General features: G+C 39.7%; 1 protein-coding gene across 1 annotated transcript in view; it reads right to left on the bottom strand.

Moving 5' to 3' along the window:
* The window catches only part of GPR158 (G protein-coupled receptor 158), a 318,874-nt gene that overhangs the window by 44,708 nt on the left and 260,552 nt on the right, over nucleotides 1–13,614 (bottom strand). Inside the window, exon 6 of the mRNA XM_089693782.1 lies at nucleotides 5,559–5,668. Coding sequence (XP_089549908.1) covers nucleotides 5,559–5,668 — 110 coding nt within the window. The remainder of the gene's footprint in view (nucleotides 1–5,558; nucleotides 5,669–13,614) is intronic.

Raw genomic sequence — 13,614 nt, 5'->3', positions numbered from 1 at the left:
GACAAATGAAGTATCGAACCGAGGTGAGTATGTATGTTTTTTTTCAAACCTATACTTTTTTTTAGGAGCCCTTGGCATGGTATTTAAAGCGGAGCTCCAGTTGAATAGAAAAAAAAAAAAAGTCAGCAGCTGTCAGCAACTGTAGCTGCTGACTTTTAAAATACAGATACTTACCTGTCCCTCGGTCCAGCGGTGTCCTCTCCACGGCTGGTTTTACCAGCCGTCTTCTCACCTCAGTGCCAATATCCTTTGTGTGGGCACCTAGCTGTGACAGCTTGCGTCTTGACAGCCGGTGCCCACTGCGCATGTGTGAGTAGTGCTGCATTTTGTGAATTGTCCCATAGTCTTCTGGGACCTGTCACTTGTCCCAGAAGACTACGGGAGGGAGGGAGGGGGGAGGACAACTTCTGTTTCCAATTGCCTTAGGCGATCGCACCAGAAGGGGGAGCGGGTATCTTTCAAAGTTGGGTACTTGCTCCCCCCTGTTCCCCAAAGGTGTCTGAGGATGTCTGGGGTCTGAGGATGTACACTAGGAAGAGACTTTGGAGCTCTTCAAGGAAGGAGACTGTTGCTATCCACATTTTTGTACATAGTTGCTAAGCAGTTTGTCCTCAAGTTCTACAGTTCCTCAGGCATCCCATATACCACTAGAGTCCATACAAGTTCTTACCCCTTAATAAAATCACAAAACCAAGCTCAAGGAATGCTCTTTGACTCCAGTGTGCAAAGTGTGGGAAATGTGTGTTGCCTAGCCGTGCAAAGCTTAGGGGGACCCAAATAAAATTCCCCTTGGGGGTAGTGCTACACTTAGACGCTAAGTTACTGGCAGATCATCAGGTATTTTTTTGATCTTGAAGGTCTTTAAAGGGACAAAACATGGGGAAATGTACATGTATTGCAGAGATGTACTGCATATGGTTTTTTATTTTTTCTTTTGTCCTGACATATACCTTAACAAGACCTAAATTTCTCTGGTTATTTTTGCTGTCAATTGCAGCCTTTCTCAACCTTTTCAACTCTTTTTCCAATGGGAATACTACAATAAAATATGACAAGGGTTCTAATTCTTCCATATTCTTTTCTAAGGATAGGTTGTGGCCGAATATGGGGTTTATTCCATTTGACTTTGTATTTCACCAGTTAACAGTGTGACAGAAGAGAAGAGCTGCATGTAATGTGATCTTGCTGACCTAGGCTCTTCAGGGGAAACCTTCATGTCAAAAGCATCAGTAAACTGAAGGACATAGACAGTTGAGCTTATATGACTACTTTTCAGGTGACCCCTGAAAACACATCTCTTCAGAGAAGCCTATCCTGTCTCCAACCTAATAAATTGAACTTTTACTTTCTCCATTAGCTCATCCCCCACAGTTATTACCTTTTATATTATTTGCTACTCCTCTTTAGATTGTAAGCACTAAAGAGCAGTAAATAGTAAATGAACAGTGCAGCGCTCTAAAAGACTACAACTCAATTGTAATAATAACGACAAAAATAACAATAGTGATATAAAATAAAAATAAACCGCACCGGAACTACGGACTCGCGCGTGGTGACGCATTTCCGGCGCGAGACGCCATCTTGCTATACCCAAGAGGTCCCATTCACATGCAGTACACCCACACATCAGTGAGGAGGGAAGATTGTCTGCAATGTGAGTGTTAAACCTTTTTTACTCTTTTTGTAATAAATGAAGTTGACTCAATACTGCACTTAGAGAGTTTTTTTGGCTCACTGGATTGGTGAGCTATTATTCTTCAGGACCGCCCTGAGTGAATAGGGGCATTTGGAACCCTGTAAAGGAGATCCAGGGAAGGAAGGAAGCTGCTGGTCATTTACAAACTAAGGATCCTGGGTGATCCTGCAAGCCTGTTGGCCCTTTGGGGTCAGTAGGAGGAGGTGAGGAGGCAATCTAGCCATTAACGAAAGAGGAGTTTTGCACAGTCACGTTTTTCATCCAATATCACTGCTGCACATCGCATGATTTGCCTTATCTTTCACTTGAAGGACATTATTTTTAATTTATATACTTATGTTGATTCATTTTTGGTGATATATATGTTGATTTATGTTTATCCTATATCACTGCTGCACAGTGCATGATTTACTTTATATTTCACTTAAAGGATATTGCTCTTGATGCATATATTGTGCCGATTTATTTTTGTGGCACTGTGTGAGCACTGCTAAAGTTTTTCCTATTGGATGAAGTTTGGAGTGGTTTTTATCACACTTAATCGTTTGCACACTATTTTTATGGTCATGGTTTGGCACTTAATTTTTTATTTTCAATAAGGGTTGGCACTAATTTTTTATTTTTATTTTATATCACTATTGTTATTTTTGTCGTTATTATTACAATTGAGTTGTAGTCTTTTAGAGCGCTGCACTGTTCATTTACTATTTACTGACACTGTTATTTGGTATCAGTTTTTGAGTGCTGGCAGCTAAAGGAAAAGGTTTAGTAGTTCCATTTTCAAAGCGCAGGAGGATTTTTTTGATTATCTAAAGAGCAGTACCCTCTGATTACGCTTGTATTGCATTGTATTGTAACTGTAATGTCTCCCTCCATTTTGTAAAGTTCAGCACATTGGCGCTATACAATACCAAGCAAATCTTGACTTTTACTGTAAAGGTTGTGCTCGGTACCAACCCTTCCCAGGCTGACCATTACCATAAACGATCAACAGAACTTCTTGGGAGGAAGGGTGTAACAGGCCAATCTTGACTTTTACTGTAAAACTTTGCATATATCTTTATCTACCGAAATCCGCAAAAAGACAGATAATTATTGGATGTATGTTTTCTTACAGCAACCCTACTTATTCATATTTCATCATTTACAGAGTTAGAATTCACCAGGTTTGTTTTAAATTAAGCATGTTATGTATCTGGACAATGCAAACTCAACATGATGAAAAAACACCTTTAATTACCTTTAGTTGAAAGCACATGTCAAAATAATCAGAAGATTAAGAGACATTTGCGTCTCCTTTTCTAGTATAGTTGGGTAAAGTCACATCAGAAAGGAAAGGGATAGGGCTAAGATGAATTTCACAGGAAAAGTAATGGTTTTCATATAACTTCAGCAGCCTATATATCTGCATCTACTGATAACTTTAACATGCTGTTTTCAATTAAGGTATTGGCCACTTACTGTATGTATTTCTCATCATATGCTCAGTGCAAATTGCCTAGATTTATATATATTGTATGTCCCAACTGCATACTTTAAGGTACTGGAGATCTGAGATCAGCAGTGAGGGTGCTATAGTCACGAGACAGAGGCACCAGCAATACCAAACAATAGATCTCATATTACCGAAACACCCAAATGTTCCTCAATCTGACTTTACTATAAAGCCACCAGTAGAAACAACAATAATGTTTTTTAGGGCCATGATAGGACACCTTTGTCGGACAGACAATGGAGTTGATTTATTAAAGGTAACTGGGCTATTCACTTTGCAAGGCAAGTTGCACTGCAAAGGAATTTTCCCCAGAGCATAGGGATTGTGGTGAAATTTCACTTTGAAAAGAGTACCCAATCATATGCAGGGAATATATAAAAACAGCATTTTTCTTGCACATAATTGGATGATAGAAGACAGCAGAGCTTCACCTCATTCACTAAGCTCTGAGGACAATTCTCTTGCAAAGTGAACAATCTATTTGCTTTTAGTAAATCAACCCATTGTGTTTTGGTGTGCTGGTGATACAGTGAGGAACACAAGTATTTGAACACCCTGCGATTTTACAAGTTCTCCCACTTAGAAATCATGGAGGGGTCTGAAATTCACATTGTATGCGCATTCCCACTCTGAGAGACAGAATTTAAAAACACAATTCAGGAAATCACATTGTATGATTTTTAAAGAATTTATTTGTCTTGCACTGCTGAACATAAGTATTCGAACACCTAAGAAACAGCAGGAATTCTGGCTCTCAAAGACCTGTTACTGTGCCTTTAAAAAGTCCACCTCTACTCCACTCATTAATCTAACTTAGTAGCACCTGTTTGTGCTCTTTAAAGACACCTCTCCACCCCACAGTCAGTCAGACGCCAACTGCTACCATGGGCAAGACCAAAGAGCTGTCAAAAGACACCAGAGACAAAATTGTGGACCTCCACAAGGCTAGAAAGGGCTACGGGGCAATTGCCAAGCAGCTTGGTGAAAATAGATCAACTGTTGGAGCAATTGTTAGAAAATGGAAGAGGCTAAAGACAACTGTCAGCCTCCCTCGGACTGGGGCTCCATGCAAGATCTCACCTCGTGGGGTATCGCTGATGATAAGAAAGGTGAGGAATCAGCCCAGAACTACAAGGGAGGAGCTTGTCAATGACTTGAAGAGAGCTGGGACCACAGTTTCAAAGGTCACTGTCGGTAGAACACTACGCCGTCATGGTTTCAAATCGTGCATTGCACGGAAGGTTCCCCTGCTGAAGTCATCACATGTCCAGGCCCATCTGAAGTTTGCCATCTGGATGATCCAGAAGAGGCATGGGAGAAAGTCATGTGGTCAGATGAGACCAAAGTAGAACTTTTTGGTCTAAACTTCACTCATCGTGTTTGGAGGAAAAAGAAGGATGAGTTGCATCCCAAGAACACCTTCCCTACTGTGAAGCATGGGGGAGGTAACATCATGCTTTGGGGATGCTTTTCTGCGAAGGGGAGAGGAAGACTGCACTGTATTAAGGAGAGGATGAATGGGGCCATTTATTGTGAGATTTTGAGCAACAACCTTCTTCCCTCAGTCAGAGCATTGAAGATGGGTCGTGGCTGGGTCTTCCAACATGACAACGACCCGAAGCACACAGCCAGGATAACCAAGGAGTGGCTCCGTAAGAAGCATATCAAGGTTCTGGAGTGGCCTAGCCAGTCTCCATACCTAAATTCAATAGAACATCTTTGGAGGGAGCTGAAACTCAGTGTTGCTCAGCGGCAGCCCCGAAACCTGACAGATCTAGAGGAGATCTGTGTGGAAGAGTGGGCCCAATTCCCTGTTGCAGTGTGTGCAAACCTGGTCAAGAACTACAGGAAACGTTTGACCTCTGTAATTGCAAACAAAGGCTTCTGTACCAAATATTAACACTGATGTTCTCAGGTGTTCAAATACTTATGTTTTGCAGTGCAAGACAAATAAATTATTTAAAAACCATACAATGTGATTTCTTGATTTTTTTTATTCTGTCTCTCAGAGTGGGAATGCACCTACAATGTGAATGTCAGACCCCTCCATGATTTCTAAGTGGGAGAACTTGCAAAATCGCAGGGTGTTCAAATACTTCTGTTCCTCACAGTATGTGATCGGTTGACTTGATTTGTGGCATATATACATTAAAACTCAGTCCATGGCCTCAGCTAAGCTTTTTTGCAAATTGTAATAGCAAGGAAAGGCTGTCTGGTTTAAAACAGCCACTTCAGCTTGCAATTATAGGCAGAAAACTTGGTTCAGCCCAATTTATACCTGTGGACATCAATACACACCATGTTTCACATCACACTTGATTTTATTATTACACCAATTACACACAATAAGACAAAAAATATGTATACCTGTACAGCTTGAGTGTTACGGTTCCATAGACTGTAGCATAGCCCAGCAGCCGGACCCATCTGAGCAATATGCATCGGAATGTGCTTGGTTCAAAGTATAAGATCACAACCTGTTTCAGACAAAAGACACAAATCAATTAAAATAAATTTTTACTTTATCATATCATTACATTTCCATTCATTTCATATATAGAGAGATAGATAGATAGATAGATAGATAGATAGATAGATAGATAGATAGATAGATAGATAGATAGACAGATAGATAGATATGTCACCTTTACAATTTAGAACTTTCAAAACAATGAATCATATTCACCTTTTGCTATGCAATGCTATGCAAAAACATCAATTCACAAAGCTGTGTTGGTTATTTTTTTACAGTATAGGGGAGATTTAATAAAACTGGAGCACACAGAATCTGGCGAAGCTGTACATAGTTACCAATCAGCTTCTAACATTAGCTTCTTCAATTAAGCTTTGACGAAAAAAAACCTGGAAGCTAATTGGTTTCTATGTAGAGCAGTGCCAGATTTTGCACAATCCAGTTTTAGTAAATAAAACCCATATTTCAGTTTTACCAGACTCTACGTAAAGTAAAAAAAAGTTTGGCTATACATACACTTTAAGGCCCTGTTCGCACTGCCATTAGAAACAGTAGTTTAGGGTGCGCTTTTTCTGCTTCCTGAATGCCTAGCAATATACAATGGATAGTATAAACAAGTAGCGTTTGCGTCGCTGTGTGGCAAAAATGAAACTACATGTCGAGTTTGGGAGGAGTTGAATCTCGTCATCTCCTTCCATTCAAGTCTATGGTAGAGTGCCATAAACGCGCCTGCAGCATTTACAGTGCATTTATAGCATGTTTGACAAGTGTTTCTGAAATATGAGTGAGATGGAAAAAAAACACTTCCCCCTTGATAAAAAAAAAAAATCAATTGGGGGACTACAAAATGCACCAAAATGCTTGTTACAAATCCTCAGGAGTGTTTTCTGTGCCCTATTCCAGAAAATAATACAATATGGGACCAAGTGACATCATGGTCTCTACTAAATACCCTACACCTTTAAAGGATGTCAGACTAAAAAAAATATATATATATATATTTAATATTAAATTTTATATATATATTCATTAATTACATACAAATATAATATTAATACAAATATAATAATTAATTATAAATATATTAATTATATATAATTATATATATATATATATATATATATATATATATATATATATATATATATACACACACACACACTTGAAAAGGAGCTCCAGTCAGTCATACTGTAGCTGCTGACTTTTATTAAACAAACACCAGCTCAGCGATCCAGTGCTCTCATCACCTGGGTCGGTTCTTTGCTGGTTTTTGGGTCCCCGACACCGACATCTTGCTTGTGGGAAGCTGGCTGTGAAACACCAGGAAGCCGCAGCCAGCTTCCTATAAGCAAGATGTTGGTGACGGGGACCCGAAGACCAATGAAGAATCGACCTGCACATATGTGAAACACTCAGGGCTTTCTCAATGGTCCCGCAGGTTCCTGGGACATGTGACGTGTCCCAGGTTGTTGCAACCAGGAGAGGTGGGATTGGGGGCGAACTTCCACAAATCTTGCATAGGTGAGTGAGAAAGCGTACCTGTCAGAAAACTCCCTAAATAAAAAGTGCCCAATGATGATAGAGGGGAGGTAAGAGGATGAACTTCCCTTTTTAGGTGACGTTCCGCTTTAAACAATAGTATTTAATACAGTCAGGTCTATAAATATTGGGACATCAACCCAATTCTAACATTTTTGGCTCTGTACACCACCACAATGGATTTGAAATTAAATGAACAAGATGTGCTTTAACTGCAGACTGTCAGCTTTAGTTTGAGGGTATTTACATCCAAATCAGGTGAATGGTGTAGGAATTACAACAGTCTGCATATGTGCCTCCCACCAAAAGTAAAGGGACAATTGGCTTCTCAGCTGTTCCATGGCCAGGTGGGTGTTATTCCCTCATTATCCCAATTACAATGAGCAGATAAAAGGTCCAGAGTTCATTTCAAGTGTGCTATTTGCATTTGGAATCTGTTGCTGTCAACTCTCAAGATGAGATCCAAAGAGCTGTCACTATCAGTGAAGCAAGCCATCATTAGGCTGAAAAAACAAAACAAACCCATTAGAGAGATAGCAAAAACATTAGGCGTGGCCAAAACAACTGTTTGGAACATTCTTAAAAAGAAGGAATGCACCGGTGAGCTCAGCAACACCAAAAGACCCGGAAGACCACGGAAAACAACTGTGGTGGATGACCGAAGAATTGTTTCCCTGGAGAAGAAAACACCCTTCACAACAGTTGGCCAGATCAAGAACACTCTCTAGGAGGTAGGTGTATGTGTGTCAAAGTCAACAATCAAGAGAAGACTTCACCAAAGTGAATACAGAGGGTTCACCACAAGATGGAAACCATTGGTGAGCCTCAAAAACAGGAAGGCCAGATTAGAGTTTGCCAAACGACATCTAAAAAAGCCTTCACAGTTCTGGAACAACATCCTATGGACAGATGAGACCAAGATCAACTTGTATCAGAGTGATGGGAAGAGAAGAGTATGGAGAAGGAAAGGAACTGCTCATGATCCTAAGCATACCACCTCATCAGTGAAGCATGGTGGTGGTAGTGTCATGGCGTGGGCATGTATGGCTGCCAATGGAACTGGTTCTCTTGTATTTATTGATGATGTGACTGCTAACAAAAGCAGCAGGATGAATTCTGAAGTGTTTCGGACAATATTATCTGCTCATATTCAGCCAAATGCTTCAGAACTCATTGGACGCCGCTTCACAGTGCAGATGGACAATGACCCAAAGCATACTGCAAAAGCAACCAAAGAGTTTTTTAAGGGAAAGAAGTGGAATGTTATGCAATGGCCAAGTCAATCACCTGACCTGAATCTGATTGAGCATGCATTTCACTTGCTGAAGACAAAACTGAAGGGAAAATGCCCCAAGAACAAGTAGGAACTGAAGACAGTTGCAGTAGAGGCCTGGCAGAGCATCACCAGGGATGAAACCCAGCGTCTGGTGATGTCTATGCGTTCCAGACTTCAGGCTGTAATTGACTGCAAAGGATTTGCAACCAAGTATTAAAAAGTGAAAGTTTGATTTATGATTATTATTCTGTCCCATTACTTTTGGTCCCTTAACAAGTGGGAGGCACATATGCAAACTGTTGTAATTCCTACACCGTTCTCCTGATTTGGATGTAAATGCCCTCAAATTAAAGCTGACAGTCTGCAGTTAAAGCACATCTTGTTCATTTCATTTCAAATCCATTGTGGTGGTGTATAGAGCCAAAAATGTTAGAATTGTGTCGATGTCCCAATATTTATGGACCTGACTATATATTGTTTCCTTCTTTACATTAATAGTTCTTATATTATTCACCACATTTACACACAGGCCAAGCTGTTTAGTTTAGGCTTCTTTAGATGTCAAATGCAAGTTGTTTGCACTTGCTGCATTTGCTCATCATTTTGAGATGCTCTTGAGTTCAATCTAGTTTCTTTCACAGGTGTGTTTGACCTCTTTCTAACCTGCATTTGACATCGTTACAAGCTGTATTGATCTCAGTTTGCATTTGTAAGAATTTTATGTAGCAGATAACCCCTTTACACCTAAGGGTAAAACAAATCTAAATGCCTAAGCACAATTTTGAAATGTTGACATGTGTTAGTAAAACCATACATATCATCACAACTACTTTGTACATCCAGGTGAATTATACCTTGTTTTTTTCAGGACGAATTGGGCTTTCATTTGGTGGTAAATGGTAATGGATATCTCCTGATTTTATTTTATTATAAAAAAAAAAGCTGGCCCAAAATATTAAAAAAAAATCATTTTTTTTATTTAGCTGTGTGTTTCTTGTTACTACCATAATAGACACCAAAGAACAACCCAAACTAAATTCTCCAGCTCTTGACAATCGCAGCAATACAGTATAAGTGTATGTTATTTGTTGTTTGTACCCGTAGTACAGCCCAGAAACAATAGTGCACATTTTGCTTTTGCCTTTTTTTTTTACCTAAAACACACTGACATTGACACTAACTGACACTGATACCAATTTTTTTAAATCCTGACCTTTGACCTTGACCTTGACCCAAACACTAACCCTGGCATTGAACTAGATCAAACCTTGATATAGGTATTTTTTCTTTATTTTTTCTATTATTTTTTAATATCTATTTATCTTCTTTTTTTTTAACTTTTTTTTTCTCTCTATGCCAGGAGTTAGAGAGATACAATGTATCTCTCTCCTCTATTCATAGAGAGAGAAAAAAACAAGGGGGCCAGGATGTACAGTGACTGATCACTGTGATAGCCAATCAGAGGCTATCACAGCGATCATGTGACCCGGAAACGGGAATCCTGGGTCCCGATTGTTAGAACGGGACTCAGTGCTCTCAGTGACACCATGGTCTTTGTGCTGGGAGCACGCAGTGCGGCGTGCTCCCAGCACAAAGACAGGTATGCAAATATGCGGCCCCACGGAAAAAAGTCCAGTTCTATGAGGCCGCATATTTGTGTTACATCGGCGTCAAGGGGTTAAGGTTTAAAATGGCTAAAAGGTTCCCTTTAAGTATTACATTTCAAGTAAACTATTATTTAATTGCAAGCCAAAGAGATAAAGGTTTTAGTTGGTTATATTTAGCAATATCAAAAGATCTTCTTGTTGAAAAATACTCTGCTTTTTTAATTAGACCAGAGTTCTTCAAGTCTCCGTTATTTGAAGTATTGCATCTAAAATTAATTAATGAAGCTGTTGGAAAAACATGACCTGTCTGGACTTTCTATTCTAGTGTTTGTTGAACGATTTAGCAGTATAACGCATAGAGACCAAAGAACAAAAATTGTGAGGTTGTCTTTGTGTTACACATCATTAGCAAAAAGCGGAAAATGTTATGAATCACATATAAATATATTTCTCATCTGCATAATAAATAAACTCCAAACGTTTGGCATACAGTATGCTGCATTTCAACTGGTAATAATGGAAAAAACACAGAGCAGACAGTCCCTGAATTGCATAACACTCAAAATATACCAGCTTGGCAATGCACAAACTATCCTTTTTTTCCTAGTACTTTTTGATAAAATGACTCTGTTGCCTGTTTAGATGTGGTTAGAAACCCTTTTTGGGAAGCTGAGAGAATGGAGGTGTAGCGCTACCCCCTAAGGAGCCACTGAGTTTTTGGGTCCCCCTATAGCTGCACAGCCAGGCAGCACACAGTTTCCAACTCCCATTCAGAGGCAGTAACCATTCCATGGGCTTGTTTTTGTTGTTTTATTTGGGGTAAACAACTGGATAGGGTCTAGGAGTATATGGGATGCCCAACTTGACTTGAAAACAGTAACTCTGAGGACAAAGTTCCTATTTCCTGTACAAAAAGGATAGATCCTGGACTCTACTCCCTCCAGAGTGGCTTCTGTCTCTTAACAGATCAGTTATTAAGTCTCTTTAAGGAGCACTTGGTCCTCTTGGATGAAACTCTTCAGACCCCAGCAGGAAACAACCCACCCACCTGGCTGCCTTAAAGAGTATCCCAGAGCAAGGGATTGCAGAATAGTCCTTAGCGCTGTCCCAAGAAAGAACTTGTTCGGTATTGCACCTGACAATCCTCTCCTGTGTAGGCCCTGGGGGTGTAGAGGTACTCACTCATTTCCTTGTATCCTGTGGTTTTGCATAAGACTGCTTGTTCAGGCCTTGTAGCTGTGGTAGTCTTTCATGCTGAAACAGGGTACCCTCTGGGGAGGACTTGTGGTGCAGTTCCCTCTGTATGAACATCCTCTCCCTCCTCCTCCTCAGCTCCAGCATGGAGGCAGAGCCCCCTTTCCCCAGGGTTCACTCCCAGGCTTCATGACAGCAACTCGGTAATCCATTTTCCACTCGAATCCCAGACATCTGCTGCTGGCTAGGCTCTCTCATGTTTATGGGCCTGTCTGCCACACTGCCAGGCCTCCTGCCTGGGATCAGTCAGACTTTCATGAATATGCAGATCTTAGTTTCCACCCTTCTGCCCACTAGCTTCTAGCCTAGCTTCTAAACCGAAAGTAATCCAATCAGATATGCTCACTCTACTACTGTGATCCAAACTAAATTTAATTCTATAGCGCCCCTAGAGGGTGCTAAAGAATATTCACCCTATTTTTTCCATTGGTGACCATTGACCATTTACGGCATAGCGGCCGGTAAGTAAAACCAAAACGTGGGCTAGGCTAGGCTAGGCTAGGCTAGGCTAGGCACGGACACCCAACACATCCAATATATTGAATGATGAAGATACTTTTACTGGAGTAGCTCTGCAAGAGAGGCAAGATCAGAGTCACTGCCTGCCATCCCACATGCAAGAAAAATATATTTTAAATATATTTTTAAAATATTCTTACCAAATATATTGACATATATTTGAAATACTACAATTTTGGTCGTATTCACTATATTTCAAAATATATTTAAATACACACACATATATATAAATATATATATATATATATATATATATATATATATATATATATACTGCATGTTGAAATGCATTTTTTAGATTACAAAATATATGAAAAATATTTTTTTTTTATTTTTTTTTAAATATATTCTTCAGATTTTTTTTAACATGTAAAAAAGTCATTTTAACATATATTTTTACATTAATTTGTAAATGTATTCCAATAATGTAGATTAAATGTATTTTTAAAGACATACAGTATATTTGAAAATGTAATTTTAAAACTATTTTTCATATTTTGTAATAAAAATGCATTTCAACATACAGTATACACATATTTATTGAAATATATTTTGAAATATATTGAATACAGCAAACATTGTAGTATTTCAAATATATGTCAATATATTTGGGAAGAATATTTTATAAATATATTTAAAATATATTTTTCTTCCATGTGGGATACTGGTAAATGTTAAAGTTGAATTCCAGGCTAAACTTTACTAGTCTTAAAAATGCCCCTTTCCCCCTTCTAGCACCTATGCTGACTAACTTGTGTTAGAAAAATGTGTATACCTACCTATTTTCAGTTCACTCCAGTTCGGTTACGTGATCCCCTTTGTCAGCTGCAGGAGAGAGCACTTGACAATTGCTGAAATTCCTGGGAGTGGTCCTTTCGCTCTCATTTTCTCTCCTGTACCCTGCAGTCTGACGTAGGGGAGCCAGATCACATGACCACACTGGAGCAGCCTGAATATGGGTTAGTATATACATCTTTCTTACACATGTTAATCAGCATAGGTGTTAGGAGGAGAGATGAAGCATTTTTAACACTAGGATCAGCATCCAGATCTGAACCTGGAACCTCTGTGTTGTCTGGCGGTTTTTCATTTCACTTTACCACCTGAGATGCTGGACAGCTCTGGCCCAGTTCCTTGGACAACCTTGCTTTGTGCCTTGTTTCTGGGGAACCCTTTGCTCCTCCCATGAACTTCCTGATTTAAGCCATGTCTCTGCACTTTCCCAGATTATTGTGCTCCACTCCAGCTGATATATTTCTCATTTCTCTCCTACTGCTGTCTGTAACTTCACAATCATGTATTACCAGCCTTTGGCTTGTTTACTGACTACACTGCTGCTTGATCCCTACCTGCTCCATCTGCCACCAGACCTCAGCTTGTTCATCTCCTAGCGGGGCAATCCTGAGGAGCTCGCAGCAAAAAGTCTCCACCATGAGTAGCTCCGGTGAAGACTAGCTAGTGCTTAGACCCCATGCCTCGAGTGGGCCTGCATCACCTGCCAGGGTGACCTGCTTATGTACTTATTCAGCTGGTCGATGTGAACCTCTCTACTGCTATAGCTACTGGCCTCCAAGACTGACCCCTGACCATGACAAGTGATTCGTTTTTGCCTGGAATTTTACTTTAATACTCTTCTTTTGCAGGGTACTTTTTATTTATAACAGAGTTTATAGCAGAGTTGCCCTAAAATGGAACAGCAGCCAAAACTTTTTTTGAAGTAGGAAAAGTTTCTAATATCTGTCATATTTCAGTTAC

Source organism: Staurois parvus, unplaced genomic scaffold (assembly GCF_062004578.1).
Source record: "Staurois parvus isolate SC_StPar_1 unplaced genomic scaffold, SC_StPar_1.0 ptg000636l, whole genome shotgun sequence".
NCBI classification, from domain to species: Eukaryota; Metazoa; Chordata; class Amphibia; order Anura; family Ranidae; genus Staurois; species Staurois parvus.
This window is presented reverse-complemented; position numbering and strand designations above follow the sequence as displayed.